This window comes from Nycticebus coucang, chromosome 3, assembly GCF_027406575.1.
Source record: "Nycticebus coucang isolate mNycCou1 chromosome 3, mNycCou1.pri, whole genome shotgun sequence".
In the NCBI taxonomy this organism is placed as follows: domain Eukaryota; kingdom Metazoa; phylum Chordata; class Mammalia; order Primates; family Lorisidae; genus Nycticebus; species Nycticebus coucang.
Window position 1 is genome coordinate 143,162,818 of NC_069782.1, and position 13,932 is coordinate 143,176,749.

General features: G+C 39.2%; 1 protein-coding gene across 1 annotated transcript in view; it reads left to right on the forward strand.

Moving 5' to 3' along the window:
* The first annotated feature begins 1,959 nt into the window (after window positions 1-1,959).
* The window catches only part of TDRD1 (tudor domain containing 1), a 38,490-nt gene continuing 26,517 nt past the window's right edge, over window positions 1,960-13,932 (forward strand). The window contains exons 1-8 of the mRNA XM_053584225.1: window positions 1,960-2,284; window positions 5,584-5,642; window positions 8,617-8,761; window positions 9,453-9,558; window positions 10,585-10,648; window positions 12,359-12,463; window positions 12,676-12,858; window positions 13,351-13,494. Coding sequence (XP_053440200.1) covers window positions 1,960-2,284; window positions 5,584-5,642; window positions 8,617-8,761; window positions 9,453-9,558; window positions 10,585-10,648; window positions 12,359-12,463; window positions 12,676-12,858; window positions 13,351-13,494 — 1,131 coding nt within the window. The remainder of the gene's footprint in view (window positions 2,285-5,583; window positions 5,643-8,616; window positions 8,762-9,452; window positions 9,559-10,584; window positions 10,649-12,358; window positions 12,464-12,675; window positions 12,859-13,350; window positions 13,495-13,932) is intronic.

Below are 13,932 nucleotides of genomic sequence, written 5' to 3' on the forward strand. Positions count from 1 at the left end.
TTATTTGCACAGCACATAACTGGTCCTTTTATTTTCAGCCCTGCCGTATAATTTTGTTTTAAAGTGTGCCTTTTTTGGGCGGCGCCTGTGGCTCAGTAAGTAGGGCGCCGGCCCCATATGCCGAGGGTGGCGGGTTCAAACCCAGCCCCGGCCGAATTGCAACAAAAAAATAGCCGGGCGTTGTGGCGGGTGCCTGTAGTCCCAGCTCCTTGGGAGGCTGAGGCAAGAGAATCGCGTAGGCCCAAGAGTTAGAGGTTGCTGTGAGCTGTGACGCCACGGCACTCTACCCGAGGGTGGTACAGTGAGACTCTGTCTCTACAAAAAAAAAAAAAAGTGTGCCTTTTGTGCCGAACATGTTGCTGAATGTCTTTCCTCCTTGAGTCTGTCTTTTTTTTATTTTTTTCTTTCTTTTTTTAATTGAGACTAACTTCGTGATACTCACTTGAGCTTGGTTTTGTCATCTGGGTTGATGTTTTCTATTTACGTGACTTTACTATTTTTTTCTGTTAGATAAAGACTTTTTTTATTCTGTGATTTTAAAGATACGCATTCTGCTTCTACTGGCAGTTTCTATAGTATTTGAATGCACATTATTTGTATTTCTTGTTCAGCGTCTAGAGTTATTCAGCGTTCACGTCCCCACTCCCAGCCAGTTGCCGCCGGAGGTTATTTTCGTTTTGAAATTTAACAATATTACCGTCTTATTGTATGAAGCATTGCAGTTCCAAGTCTGTTCCTTCAATTTAGGCACGCTTAGTAGTACAGGTGTACTTCCCCTGGCAGCTGTGGGGTCCCTCACGGTTGCTCCCCACCTGCACTCCTTCTGTTAGGGATATTCCCGGTATCTGGTTCACTGAGAGTTCTCCACCTTTGTGTGTGCCTATTTTCTTAAGCTTCATTATATTTTCTGTATTGTCACTGGATTAGGTTAGGTCTAGTTTAAAAGAAGAAATGAGATGGAAGTCTTGGGATACCAACAGGGAGAGTTTTTCTGCAATTTATTTATTTTCCATTTAAAATCGTCTTAAACAATATCTAGATATCAGTATTCTTGCTAGTTTCGCCTTTTTTTCACTCCAATTCCCAGCAGTTTGGGGAGAGTAAGCAGAAGTTTTGCCTGCAGTTTGCAGATAAGGCTAGAGTCACTACTTCATAAGGAAGAGTTGTTTGTCACATTAATTATCCCTCCTAGGCAGGGCACTTAGTATTTTTTAAGAGTGATAGAAAAACAACACACCAGCATCCTTGCTGGATAGAGATTTATCAGAGGCATTTTGTGAGAGATTAAACACAGAAAGCTTACAGTGGAGAAAGGTGCACACAGGTCCTTAAAAGCAGTAGGTACAAGTTGCCATTTATACTAGTTCAGCTGGAGATTATCAAAGCAGGGGGCTGGGGAAAACCAAAGGGAACTGGTCAGCTGAGGGGGATTGAGAAGTGTGACAGGATGATCAGGCAGATGAGAGAGGCAGGGTCTTCTGGGTGGTAAGTGCAGCATATTCAAGGACTCAGTGTAGCATAAAGAGGAGAGGGGAGCGAGTTCTGAGGTAGGTGATGACCCAATTGAAACAGTAACTGCTATTGTATTTTGTCTTGAAGGTGTAGAGTTTAGATTGGAAATATTTCTTTTAAAACATGAAAGACCTTTCTATTGCTGTTGCTTCAAAAGCTTTTAAAAGTAAAAAATTGAACTCTGGGATTACCCTTCTGGTTTCTTCTTGAGTTGATCTCTTCTTGGTCTCTTAAATTCAGCTGAATTTGGAGTCTGTACTAATTGCTGGAGGATTTTCTTTTCTTGTACTTCATAGGGTGGACGGTATTGTCTTGGTTATGTCTGCTTTGGAATTGTTTGTAAGAATGACCTGTTACGTAAGCATTTGAAAGAAGTCATCTGAGCCTGCAGTTCTACTTTTGAAATTAAAAGTTGCCTCTTAAATACATTTCTTTCCTTAGACCTCTATGAATGTTAAGTTGCCACTTAATATGATGTCAAGAAATAATTTGGAAGCATCTACTTGTAAAGTGACAGAACCATTTAATTTTGAGAAAAATGAAAGCAAGCTTCCGCCACATGATTCTTTAAGAAGTCCTGGAGCACATCCTAACCATCCTAATTTCAGGTTGAAAAGCCCAGAGAACGGAAATAAAAAGAAAAATTTTTTGCTTTGTGAGCCAACAAAACAGTATTTGGCTACTCAAGAAGACAGTTCAGTATCTTCAAACCTTAATGGCATCAATGGGGAAGTGTTTGGCTATAAAGGAGACAGGAAGAAATTACCAACAGGTGAGTGAAAACCACAGCCTTCCTATTACTTTTGATTCTGATGCTTTCTGTCACTTAGCACAAGGATACGAGGGCTGCCCAGAAAGTGTCCAGCCACCGTTAATACTATTTTTCATAACTCTCTGGACAGCCTTGGTGTACAATCGCACACAAGTGGGCCGTTAACAGAAAAGGCAAATGAGTACTTTACAGTATTTGCATTTCATTGTTTAGAAGGAAAAATCAGATATCAAGAAGTTACTTCTAATGTGATTGATCATAGAAAGGATTCTTGGGATCTGCAAATGAGCTTTTCCCCCCACAAAGAGCTATATTAGGAATGTAGAAAGGAAATGCTCTAACTTTTTAAGTGGGTGTTCTAAAGATTTGCCATATCTTTAAACTTTCATGCAAATTGTATGCATACAGTAACTCACAATACTATATCTAAGATTTTAAACTGATTTCATGTGATTTGTCTTATTTCATTAATCTCAATTCCAAAACTTTTTTTTCATTTTCATTTTTTGAGACAATCTCACTCCGTGGCGCTGGGTAGAGTGCTATAGCATCATAGCTCACAACAACCTCAAACTCTTGGACTCAAGCAATCCTCTTGCCTTGGCCTCCTGAGTAGCTGGGCCTGCAGGAGTCCACCACAATGCCCAGCTATTTTTTTCTATTTTTAGTGGAGACAGGGATCTCACTTTTGCTTAGTCTGGTCTCAAACTCCTGAGCTCAAGCAGTCCACCCACTTTGGCCTCCCAGAGTGCCAGGATTACAGGCATGAGCCATCGTGTCTGGCTCCTAAAACTTGCCCTTTTTTTTTTTTTTTTTTGCAGTTTTTTTGGCCAGGGCTGAGTTTGAACCCACCACCTCCGGCATATGGGGCCGGTGCCCTACCCCTTTGAGCCACAGGTGCCGCCCCTAAAACTTGCCTTTTAAGGAGGATAGGATCTGCTGGAATTTGGCCTTTTTGACTGTATATGACGTGATGATGTAACATTGTGATGATGTAATTCTCAGAATGTGGCCCTTGGGCCTCTGGGGTTCCCCAAGAAGTCAAAACTATTTTTATAATAACATTAAAACATGATTTACCTTTTTTGCTCTCCCGACTTTACTAATGCTATGAAAACAAGCAGTAAAGGGTGAAGGCTTTATTAGTCAGCTTAAGGCAGGAGCACTGACCTGGGCTATGGTCCTTGAGCTTTTTATTGCCGTATTCTTGAAGTTAAATAGAGCCCAGAAATGCCAATTTCACTTAAATATGTCCTTGATGGAGCTGTAAAAATTAATTGATTTTATTAAGTCTCAATCTTTCTATACAGCTGTTATCGTGCAATGGGAATTACTCCTAACTTACGAATTCTGAAAGTATAAAAAGCATAAGTTATAGTTGAGTTGTAAGCTGAGGGGAAACTTTTCTCCGAACATCCTTTTCACTTGAAAAGAATGACAAATGGGTTTTCAGACTTTTATATCTGGCAAGCATTTTCTCCAAAAAAAATTTTTTTATTATTAAATCATAGCTGTGTACATTAATGCAATCATGGGGCACCAGACACTGGTTTTATAGACCGTTTGACACATTTTCATCACACTGGTTCACCTGGCCTTCCTGGCACATACACCCTTATAGCTGGAACATATTCTTCTTAGTAAACTATCTCAAGAATGGAAGAAAAAGCATCCAGTGTACTCAGCCCTACTATGAAACTAGTTTATGGCTTCTCAAAAATTAATAATGTGAGCCTATTGCTTCAAGGAAAACAGCTGGCAGTATTTTGTTAATGATAAAACTCACGTCTTCAAGCAAATTGGGATTTCAGAAAACTTGTCTGCCTCTCTGAGTTTAAGAACTTCCCTGTACTTAGACTTTTCTGTTGAGGTGCAAGGTGATACTGTCGCGTATTATATAATGGAATGGATAAACATTTGGCAACTGCCTGACTTGGTGAACCAATCGTTTCCAAATGACCAGGGCATGGTGTTGCAGTCAGGCGTGGGTAAAAATCACTCAAAGTGCAGGTTAAATCAGTGGATTCTAATGTAACAGCATGAAAAGTTGATTGAGATGGTTTTAGAGCCCACATTGCACCTACTGTAACCCTTAAAGTACTATTTGTGTTTTGGTGTGATATTAAAGGAGAATATCTACAAACATCTAAGGACATTAAATATTCCTCCTTTTTGCAAATACTATGTGAGGCCAGATTTTTTTCAGACCACATACCATGACAGTGAATGCAGAAGTGTGTATTATGTGAATCCACCTGTCTCCTCTTGAGTCAAACATTAAAGAGATATGCAAAAATGTAATTTCTCACCATGTTTTACTTTAAAAGATAGTTTAAAAAATAGCATGTAATGCATTTTTTTTTTTTTTGTAGAGACAGAGTCTCACTGTACCGCCCTCGGTAGAGTGCTGTGGCGTCACATGGCTCACAGCAACCTCTAACTCTTGGGCTTACGCGATTCTCTTGCCTCAGCCTCCCGAGCAGCTGGGACAATAGGCGCCCGCCACAACGCCCGGCTATTTTTTGGTTGCAGTTTGGCCGGGACTGGGTTTGAACCCGCCACCCTCGGCATAGGGGGCTGGCGCCCTACTCACTGAGCCACAGGCACCGCCCAATGCATTCATTTTTAAATGAATATTTTATTATTATTTTATTTTTTTGAGACAGACTCTCACTTTGTCACCTGTGGCGTCACAGCTCACAGCAACTCAAACTCTTAGGCTCAAGTGATCCTCTTGCCTCAGCTGCCCAAGTAGTTGGGACTACACACACCTGCAACAATGCCTGGCTATTTTCTTTTTAGAGATGGGGTGGGGGTGGGGCCCTCACTCTTGCTCAGGCTGGTCTCAAACTCGTGAACCCAGGCAATCCACCCACCTTGGCCTCCCAGCGTGCTAGAATTACAGGTGTGAGCCTTAATTACATGCCTGTCCTTAAATGACTAAGTTTAGGTTGGACTACTAATGTAGTAAATATTGGTAGAAATAAGCCATGTAGAAACAGCTTGGGGGGGGGGGCTCAATTTTTAAGAACGTAAAGGGCTTCTCAGTCCAAAAACTTTGAAAACTGCTGCCTTGAATGGAGAAACGTTATGTACATGAGAGCAACAGTAGTTAAGGAAATTTCAGACAAATCTTTATTTTCCTAGAAAAAAATAGGATGTTGCTTATTTATGGTGTAGTTATACAGCCATTCTGGCTTACCCCTGTAATTTGAATGTCAACCTAATTATGCTATTTTATATTATCAGGAATAAAAGGTATTGTTTGGCTTTTATTAGGAATTCTTTCTCTTCCCCAGGAAATTCAGTGTCACCATTAAAAATTGGAAATAATTCACCACCCAAAGAAATAAATACTGTAAGTTATTTTTTTAAATCTATTTTGCAATTTTCTTTTGGGATAAAATATTCTAAATATATTTTTGTGTTTTGTTAATAAAGAAGTATTCACTTTGTAAGTATCGTTTTGATCAAATTTCTTTAATCTAGGACCTTTAAAAAGAAACCACAACTTATTCTTTTGGAGTAATTGTGGATTCATGTGCAGTTGTAAGAAATAACAGAGGGAGATGCTGGGTAACCTTTGCCCAGTTTTCCCCACTGGTGATGTGCCACAGAACATAGGACCACATCACACTGGGATTGATACCATCAGGATGCAAAACGTTTCCATCACTACAAGGGTCCCATCTGCTTCCATTCTGCCCCACCCCCTTCTTACTCCCTGGTAGCCACTAATAAAATCTGTATTTCTCCTGTTTTTCCATTTTGAGAATGTTGTGTGAAACGTTGCATACAGGCAATGTGTAATCTTTTGAGATTGGCCTTTTCATTTTGCATTTGTTCCCTATAGATTGAGCTAGGTTGCTGTATGTGTCAGTGGCTCGATCCTGTATTGCTGAGTACTATTCCATGGTATTGATAACTTGTCCAGCCATTCACCCATTGAAGTACACTTGGGTGGTTTTCCATTTTTTTGGCTATTAAAGCTAAAACTGCTTTATTCATTTATGTACAGGGTTTTACATGAACCTACATTTTTAGTGCTTTAGGATAAATGGCAAGGGATGCCGTTTCTAGATTGTATAGTTTTGCATAATTTGTTTTTTAAGAAACCGCCAAATATTTTCCAGAGTGACTGTAAGAACATCTTATTGATCCAGTTTCTCTGTGTCCTAACCAGTATCTGGTGTTGTAAGCGTCCTGTTTTCACGATGTGTAGTAATCTCATTGTGGTTTTAATTTGTTTTCCTCCAGTGATGCTAACCGTGTTTTCATGTGCTTATTGTCTTTGGGGTAATATTTTCTATCTGCATTTTCTAATCAGATTTTTTTTTTTTTTACTGTTGAGTTTCAAAAGTTCTTTGTGTGTCTTAACTTCTAGTCCTTAGTTGAGTATGCAATTTGTAAACATTTTATGTTACTCTGTAGCTTGTCTTTCATTCTCTTAATAGGGTCATTTTTTTTCCTTTCATGGGTCACACTTTTGGTGTTAAATCTAAAATTCCTTCACTACTCTAGATCCTGAAAGTGTTCAGGTTTTTTTCCCTGAAAAAGTTTGATGGTTTCACATTTTACATTTAAGTTTTGATAAATTTAAGTTAAGAAACTTAGGTTGAGGTTTACTTTTTTTTTTCTTTTGGCTTGTAGATGTTCATTGATTCTAGTGTCATTTGTTGAACTGCTTTTGTACTTTCGTCAAATCATTGGCATATTTGTGTGGGTCTAGTCTAAGTTCTCTATTGTTTTCCATTGATCTGTGTGTCTTCCTGTTTCGGTACCAGGAAGAGTGGGGTTCCTCCAATGGGGAAGAGTGATTCCTCCAAGTTTATTTTTCTTTTTCAAAATTGCTTTAGCTATTCCTGTTTCTTTGCCTTCCAATATGTGTAGTTTAGAATAATCTACAAAAAGTCATCCTAAAATTTTAACAGGAATTGCATTAAATCTGCACGTCAATTAAGGAATGATTGACCTCTTCGCCGTGTTGCATCTTTAATCCATGAACACAGTACCTCTCCATTTATGGTCTTCATCTTGTAGCTTACAAGTTCTGTACGTGTTTTGCCAGATTTACGCTTAAATATTTTCATGTTTTGAATGATTGTAAATACTACACTTTTTATTTCCCTGTGTCCTCACGTTCATTATTAATATACAGAAGTGTTATTGTGTTTGCGTGTTTATCCTGTGACCTTGCTGAAGTAACTCATTCTAGGAATTTTTTTAGATCTCTTACAATTTTCTATGTACATAGTCATCATCTGCAAATAGAGATGGTTTTATTTCTTTTTTTAAACTTCTAAACAACAGAAGTTTATTGCTGGAGGCTGGGAAGCCCAAGATCAAGACTCCAGTGTCTGGCAAAGGCTCTCTGCTTCATGCTTCATGAGATGACACCTCGTTGCTCTCACACCTTCCCAAGGGAAGTAGGGGTGTTGGGAAGGACTAGTTACTGTTCAGTGGTGGTGCTAAGTTCTGGCTCTCTACTAGGCTTCCCCTGACATCACCCCGGTGGGGAAGGTGTACCTCATTACTGCCAGGTAGAAATCCATCTTCCCATGCGGTCTTCACAGTAAGGCATGTCACCCTCCCTCTATCCAGGGATAAGCTGCTGGCACCCTTTTCTGTTGGTCTTCTCTGATCCCATATCAGTAAGCAGGTTGGAGCGTGTTATTATAGCCTCATGAGGATAGACGTGTAGGCCCCACACTCTTACCTTTGCTGGTAAGAGTGGGGCACGGTATTTTCTGTGTTGGTTTTCTGGAGTCAAGAAGTTATTGATAAAAGTTTTCTGTTTTGCAGCCTGCCTCTTTCCTAGTCCCTTGGCTAGAGAACAGGATTTTGTTTTGGTTTTTTTCTTAATTTAAGTGATAGGATCTCACTGTGTTGCCCAGCTGGAATGCAGTGGCTGTTCACAGGTGCGATCCTGACACTGTACAGCCTTAAACTCCTGGGCTCAAGGAAATCTCCTGCCTCAGCCTCCCAAATAGCTGGGACTAAAGGCATGCAGCCCTGCACCAGGCTAGAGAGCAGGGTTTTTTTGTTGGGGCTTTATTGTCTTTTGGTGTTTTGGGGTTGCTGGCTTCTCCAGCACCCAGCCTGGGATATACGAGGCAAAAAGGAAACCGAGAGAACTTGCCCCCACATCCTTCTCTCCTCTCTTTCAGACTGTTCATATGTTTGTTACGTATATATAAGTTCAAGGAGTTTAGTTGTACTTAATAGGAGCAGTAGGGAAAGAACATTTCTATTTTACCTGAAGAGAAAGCCCCACATCTAGTATTTAAAAGTTACTATGAAATTCTAATGTTGCTATTCTCTGTTCTTAATAGAAGCTCAGCAATAATGTGCCTCTTGGAAAGTCAAAAAAGTTACACAAGTTGGTTGAGAATTCCTTGTCCGTAAATAATCCAGCGCTCTTCAACTCCTTAGGACCTCCTTTTCGGTCAAGAACTTGCCATCGCTGTGGCCTGTTTGGTGAGCACATTGTTCTCAGGTGTCTATTGGCTTATTCCTTATATGAGAAAAGTAGTTTTATTAGGGCAAATTTTAAATACATGAAGAGTAAGTAGAATATTGTACATATGCCAGTACCCATCTCTGGGCTTTAATCACCGTCAGCGTCCTACCGTTCTACTTTACTCATATCTTCTATGCTTCCTGCTTCCACACTGGATCATTATTATTATTATTATTATTATTTTTTTTTTTTGCAGTTCTTGGCTGGGGCTGGGTTTGAACCTGCCACCTCCGGCATATGGGGCCAGCGCCCTACTCCTTTGAGCCACAGGCACCCCCCTGGATCATTATTTTTTATAGTTTTTTAGGTAAATCTTACATGCACTGACATGCACAAACTTAATGCTCCAAGAAGAAATAGAATATTTGTCTCTTTAGAAAGTTCTCTCGTGTTCCTGCCTAGAATTTATTTTAGGAAAGTCAGGTATGGCTACAGTCCGACCTCCCTCTTGTTTCCATCTGTTGCGAGTCCTTTTTGGTCTGCATTTTGAGGGAGCTTGAAAAGTTTAGTCTTAACACTTAACCATGACCCGCAAAGTCCTTTTCAAATAGTCTTCTTGATATGCTGTTCAGAATGATGATTGAGAAGTCTGGTCTTTGCAGATGTTACGGTCTCAGCCTCAGATCCTTGTTCCCATTGTGTCCCCAGGCTCGCTGAGGTGCTCCCAGTGCAAGCAGACGTACTACTGCTCCACCGTGTGTCAGAGACGAGACTGGTCGGTGCACAGCATCGTGTGCAGACCCGTCCAGCCAAGGTCAGCATTCGTGCATGACTATTTTATTCAGTAGAGATTATTTTTAAAGTTTTTTCCAGATAGAATCTGGGTCCATTAGTTGAGCAGGCCACACTATGTAGAAATTATTTGTTGAGGTCTAACAGTGTACAGATCTGAAGAAAGCAGCTCTGACAAACTTAATTTTCATGAATATAATTTTACTAGATAGTATAGTTTTAAAATTTTGAATCTTAAACGAGGTTTTTAATTTTTTTATGTAGTACTTTCAATCATGTATTTGTGCTTTCCTGGCTTTTTTTTTTTTTTTTTTGAGACAAGGTCTTACCTTGTCACCTGGGCTAGAGTGCAGTGATGTGATCCGAGGTCACTACAGCCCTGAATTCCTGGACTTAAGCAATCCTTCTGCCTCGGCGTCCCAAGTAGCTGGGACAACAGGCGTGCACCACTATAATTTGCTAATTTTCTATCTTTAGTAGAGTTGGGGTTCTCATTCTTGCTCAGGCTGGTGTCAAGCAGTCCTCCTGGCTCAGCCTCCCAGAGTGATAGGATTATAGGTGTGAACTGCTATCCTGGATTTTAATAAGTCAGAACTGTTGAATGTCTCTTGAGTTGTGATTTTTTAAAGACATAAGTCTGGCATAGCATTTCCCAGTTTACAAAAGAGTTTCATATGTAACCTCACTTGATACTCCAAACTTGATGCTGGTAATACAGGGATTATCTGTGTTTTACAGATAAGAAGACTGAGGTTTGGAGATTGTGACTGTCCTATTCTATTAAGTGGCTTTGGTGAGAGTACAGCTGTGTACTCACAGGGTGGACCATTGTGTAGCCAGCGCTGGTGGGAGGAGAGCTTTTGGGAGAGGCTGTTTTGCTCTTTCTAGATTTTGTTAGTTAAGAATTGAACATAATTACGTGGACTAGAATATAGTCAGGGAGAATAAACAAAGTTGAAAAAAAAGAATTGAACATAATTGTGATTTATGGCCTCTATTCTTAATTGCCTCTGTAGTATAATTTTTATAATCAGTTGCTTTATTTCAGTTTCCACAAACTCGAAAATAATAAATCACCTTTTGAAACAAAGAACCTGGAAGTGAAAAATGAGGTATGGCATGCTTACTCTTTGTCTTTAAAGAATAAACCCTCTTTATTGAATTAAGAGGACTTAAGCTAAATAAAACATTCTGTACTTATTTCTACATTTTACCAGGGTTTACTTAAAAACACATTTTATGTCAAGTAAATATGTATACCCTTTTGATGACATTTTGGTGGCTGTTGGGGGTCTTTGATAACTGTTTATTTCAGGTCTTTTTCTAAAGGCTTGAGATGGCTGTGTCTCATTGTGAAATCATTTGGACTAGTTAACAGTTCCTTTGTAGGTTCTGTGGCACCATGTTCCCTGGTTTTGTGCTCTGCACTCCTTTTTTTTTTTTTTTTTATTGTTGGGGATTCATTGAGGGTACAATAAGCCAGGTTACACTGATTGCAATTGTTAGGTAAAGTCCCTCTTGCAATCATGTCTTGCCCCCATAAAGTGTGACACACACCACGGCCCCACCCCCCTCCCTCCATCCCTCTTTCTGCTTCTCCCCCCCCATAACCTTAATTGTCATTAATTGTCCTGAAATCAAAATTGAGTACATAGGATTCATGCTTCTCCATTCTTGTGATGCTTTACTAAGAATAATGTCTTCCACTTCCATCCAGGTTAATACAAAGGATGTAAAGTCTCCATTTTTTTTAATAGCTGAATTGGTGGGCATTTAGGCTGTTTCCACATTTTGGCGATTGTAAATTGAGCTGCAATAAACAGTCTAGTACAAGTGCCCTTATGATAAAAGGATTTTTTCCCTTCTGGGTAGATGCCCAGTAATGGGATTGCAGGATCAAATGGGAGGTCTAGCTTGAGTGCTTTGAGGTTTCTCCATACTTCCTTCCAGAAAGGTTGTACTAGTTTGCAGTCCCACCAGCAGTGTAAAAGTGTTCCCTTCTCTGCACATCCACGCCAGCATCTGCAGTTCTGAGATTTTGAGATGTGGGCCATTCTCACTGGGGTTAGATGATATCTCAGGGTTGTTTTGATTTGCATTTCTCTAATATATAGAGATGATGAACATTTTTTGCTCTGCACTCTTAACAGGGAACTGTTATCTACAGAGGGTGCAAAAAAAAAATATATATATATATACACCATATACACACACACATATTTTAAGAAAAAACTATTAAAATTGTAATACTTATTAGTTACAAGAGATACAGGATAACAAATGTTGATATATGTTGAATATTATAATTATAATGCAATTTTTTCCTTTTTAAAAATGTGTATATATCTTTTTGGCACCCTCAGTGTTGAAGGAACATTTTTTCTGCTAATAGCTCTCTTCCATTTAGATGACTATGGGCTAAGTCATTTGTAATCTGATAAACATCTGTTGTGTCCTACTTATGCTTATGGATAATTTTTAGCTTTGTCTTGCTGGTCTGAGTCTCTACTAAAAAACAGAATCTGGCTTCTTCAACTATTCATAACATAAACTGAAATACAAATTTAAAAAACTCCCCCATTTAAAAAGAATAAACTCAACATTATCTTCACCATCATAGTCTTGGTGTTAGGTTACCCCCAGTGCTGTGTACCCTGCCTGTGGGCAGTGGGTTTTAGTAACTCTTGGAGGCCTTCGCTACGTCTGTGCTTTTTTATTTAAATATAAGAGTCAGGCTGTTATGGCCATGATTTTAGCAAATAGCTACAGAATCATTGAAACCTGTACTTATAAGCAACTCACTTACGTGTTTTTTTAACCAGAGAGACTATCCACTTGGAATTACTAAAGAAGTAGCCCTTTGTCCTGAGAAAATAATGTTGTCTGATTTGAGAAGTCTACAGCTCAAGAAAAGCATGGAAATAAAGGTATTTGTCATTTCATCTCTGTAGATAGAGATTCAAAGAACTTTTTATTTCATTTCCTGTTTTTAGTTTCAGTTCACTGGGTAGCTACAAAGTATCAGAAAATTAATAGATTACAAAACCTTTCTATAATACTTTATGTCAGTTATAAAGCTTTAAAAAATTAACATTTACTTGCATTCCCCATGAATTATTACATCTTTTGTTTTTTAAAGGGTACAGTTACTGAATTCAAACACCCAAGTGACTTTTATGTGCAGTTATATTCTTCAGAAGTCTTAGAATACATGAAACAACTCTCTGCGAGCTTAAAAGAGACATATGCAAATATGATGCGTGAAGATGATTATATTCCTGTTAAGGGGGAAATTTGTGTTGCCAAGTACACTGTTGATCAGGTAACCCCTAATGAAATGAATTATTGAGAAGATTGTTTTAACTTAACTTTGGTCATATCAGCTCAGCAGTCCCAGAGCTGTTAATGACGCATCATAAGACTTGGAGCCAGAGTCTGGCCACACTAGTGTTTCACTGTAGGGTTCAGCGCTCTGTTCTGTTTACTTAACTCCGTGCCCTAACCTGTCCACCTCTGTTTACAGCTTCCTAAACTGCTGGTTGTAGACTGGTCTTCAAGCTCGTGCTTATGTGTATAGCTGAGGCATTAGTGGGCTAGAAATAGCTTTGGAATAGTTGTATATATTAAGGTGTCCCAATTTTAGGGATTTCTTACCAAGATTTTTAGAGAATTAAGTTGTCTTTCTAACATCTCAGAGTAGAAGAGTAGCCTTTTGCCTTTCCTGTGCACACTGTGTAGACTGGTCGAGGGGGGGTTTAACCTAAGGTTGTGAAATGCTGTTTGGAAGCAGAGGCCTGTTTTGTGTCACTTTCAGACCTGGAACCGAGTCATTGTACGAGATGTTGACATGCTGCAGAAGAAGGCACATGTCTTGTATATCGATTACGGAAATGAGGAGATAATTCCAGTAAACAGAATTTACCAACTAAGCAGAAACATTGACTTGTTTCCTCCTTGTGTGAGTGTCACTGTGAATTACTAATCACGTCCCAGAGAAGCTGCTGTTCACGTCTTGAGAGGCACAGTGCTTGTGTGTCACTGTACCTGCTGGTGTATCTTTCACTATGCAGATGAATACCCATTGAGCTAAGTGACAAACTCACTTCTGTAAGCATGTGTCGTCCTTCTGCTCTTGCAAAGCAGTTATTGCTCTGTTTATTATATTAGTTGGCAGAGGCCTGAACGTATGTATGATTTAGAGATAATTATTATTCCTTCATGACTTTCTCAAGCTTCGAGTACCAAAAGTAAGCCTTGTGAATGACATGCCAAGAGAGATCTAATATAATTAGACCTCAAGTTGTTTATTTGGTTCTTGAAGAGTTTTGATAAGTTTTCACATGAAATACATTTTTTATTTTTTATTTTTTTTTTTTGTAGAGACAGAGTCTCACTT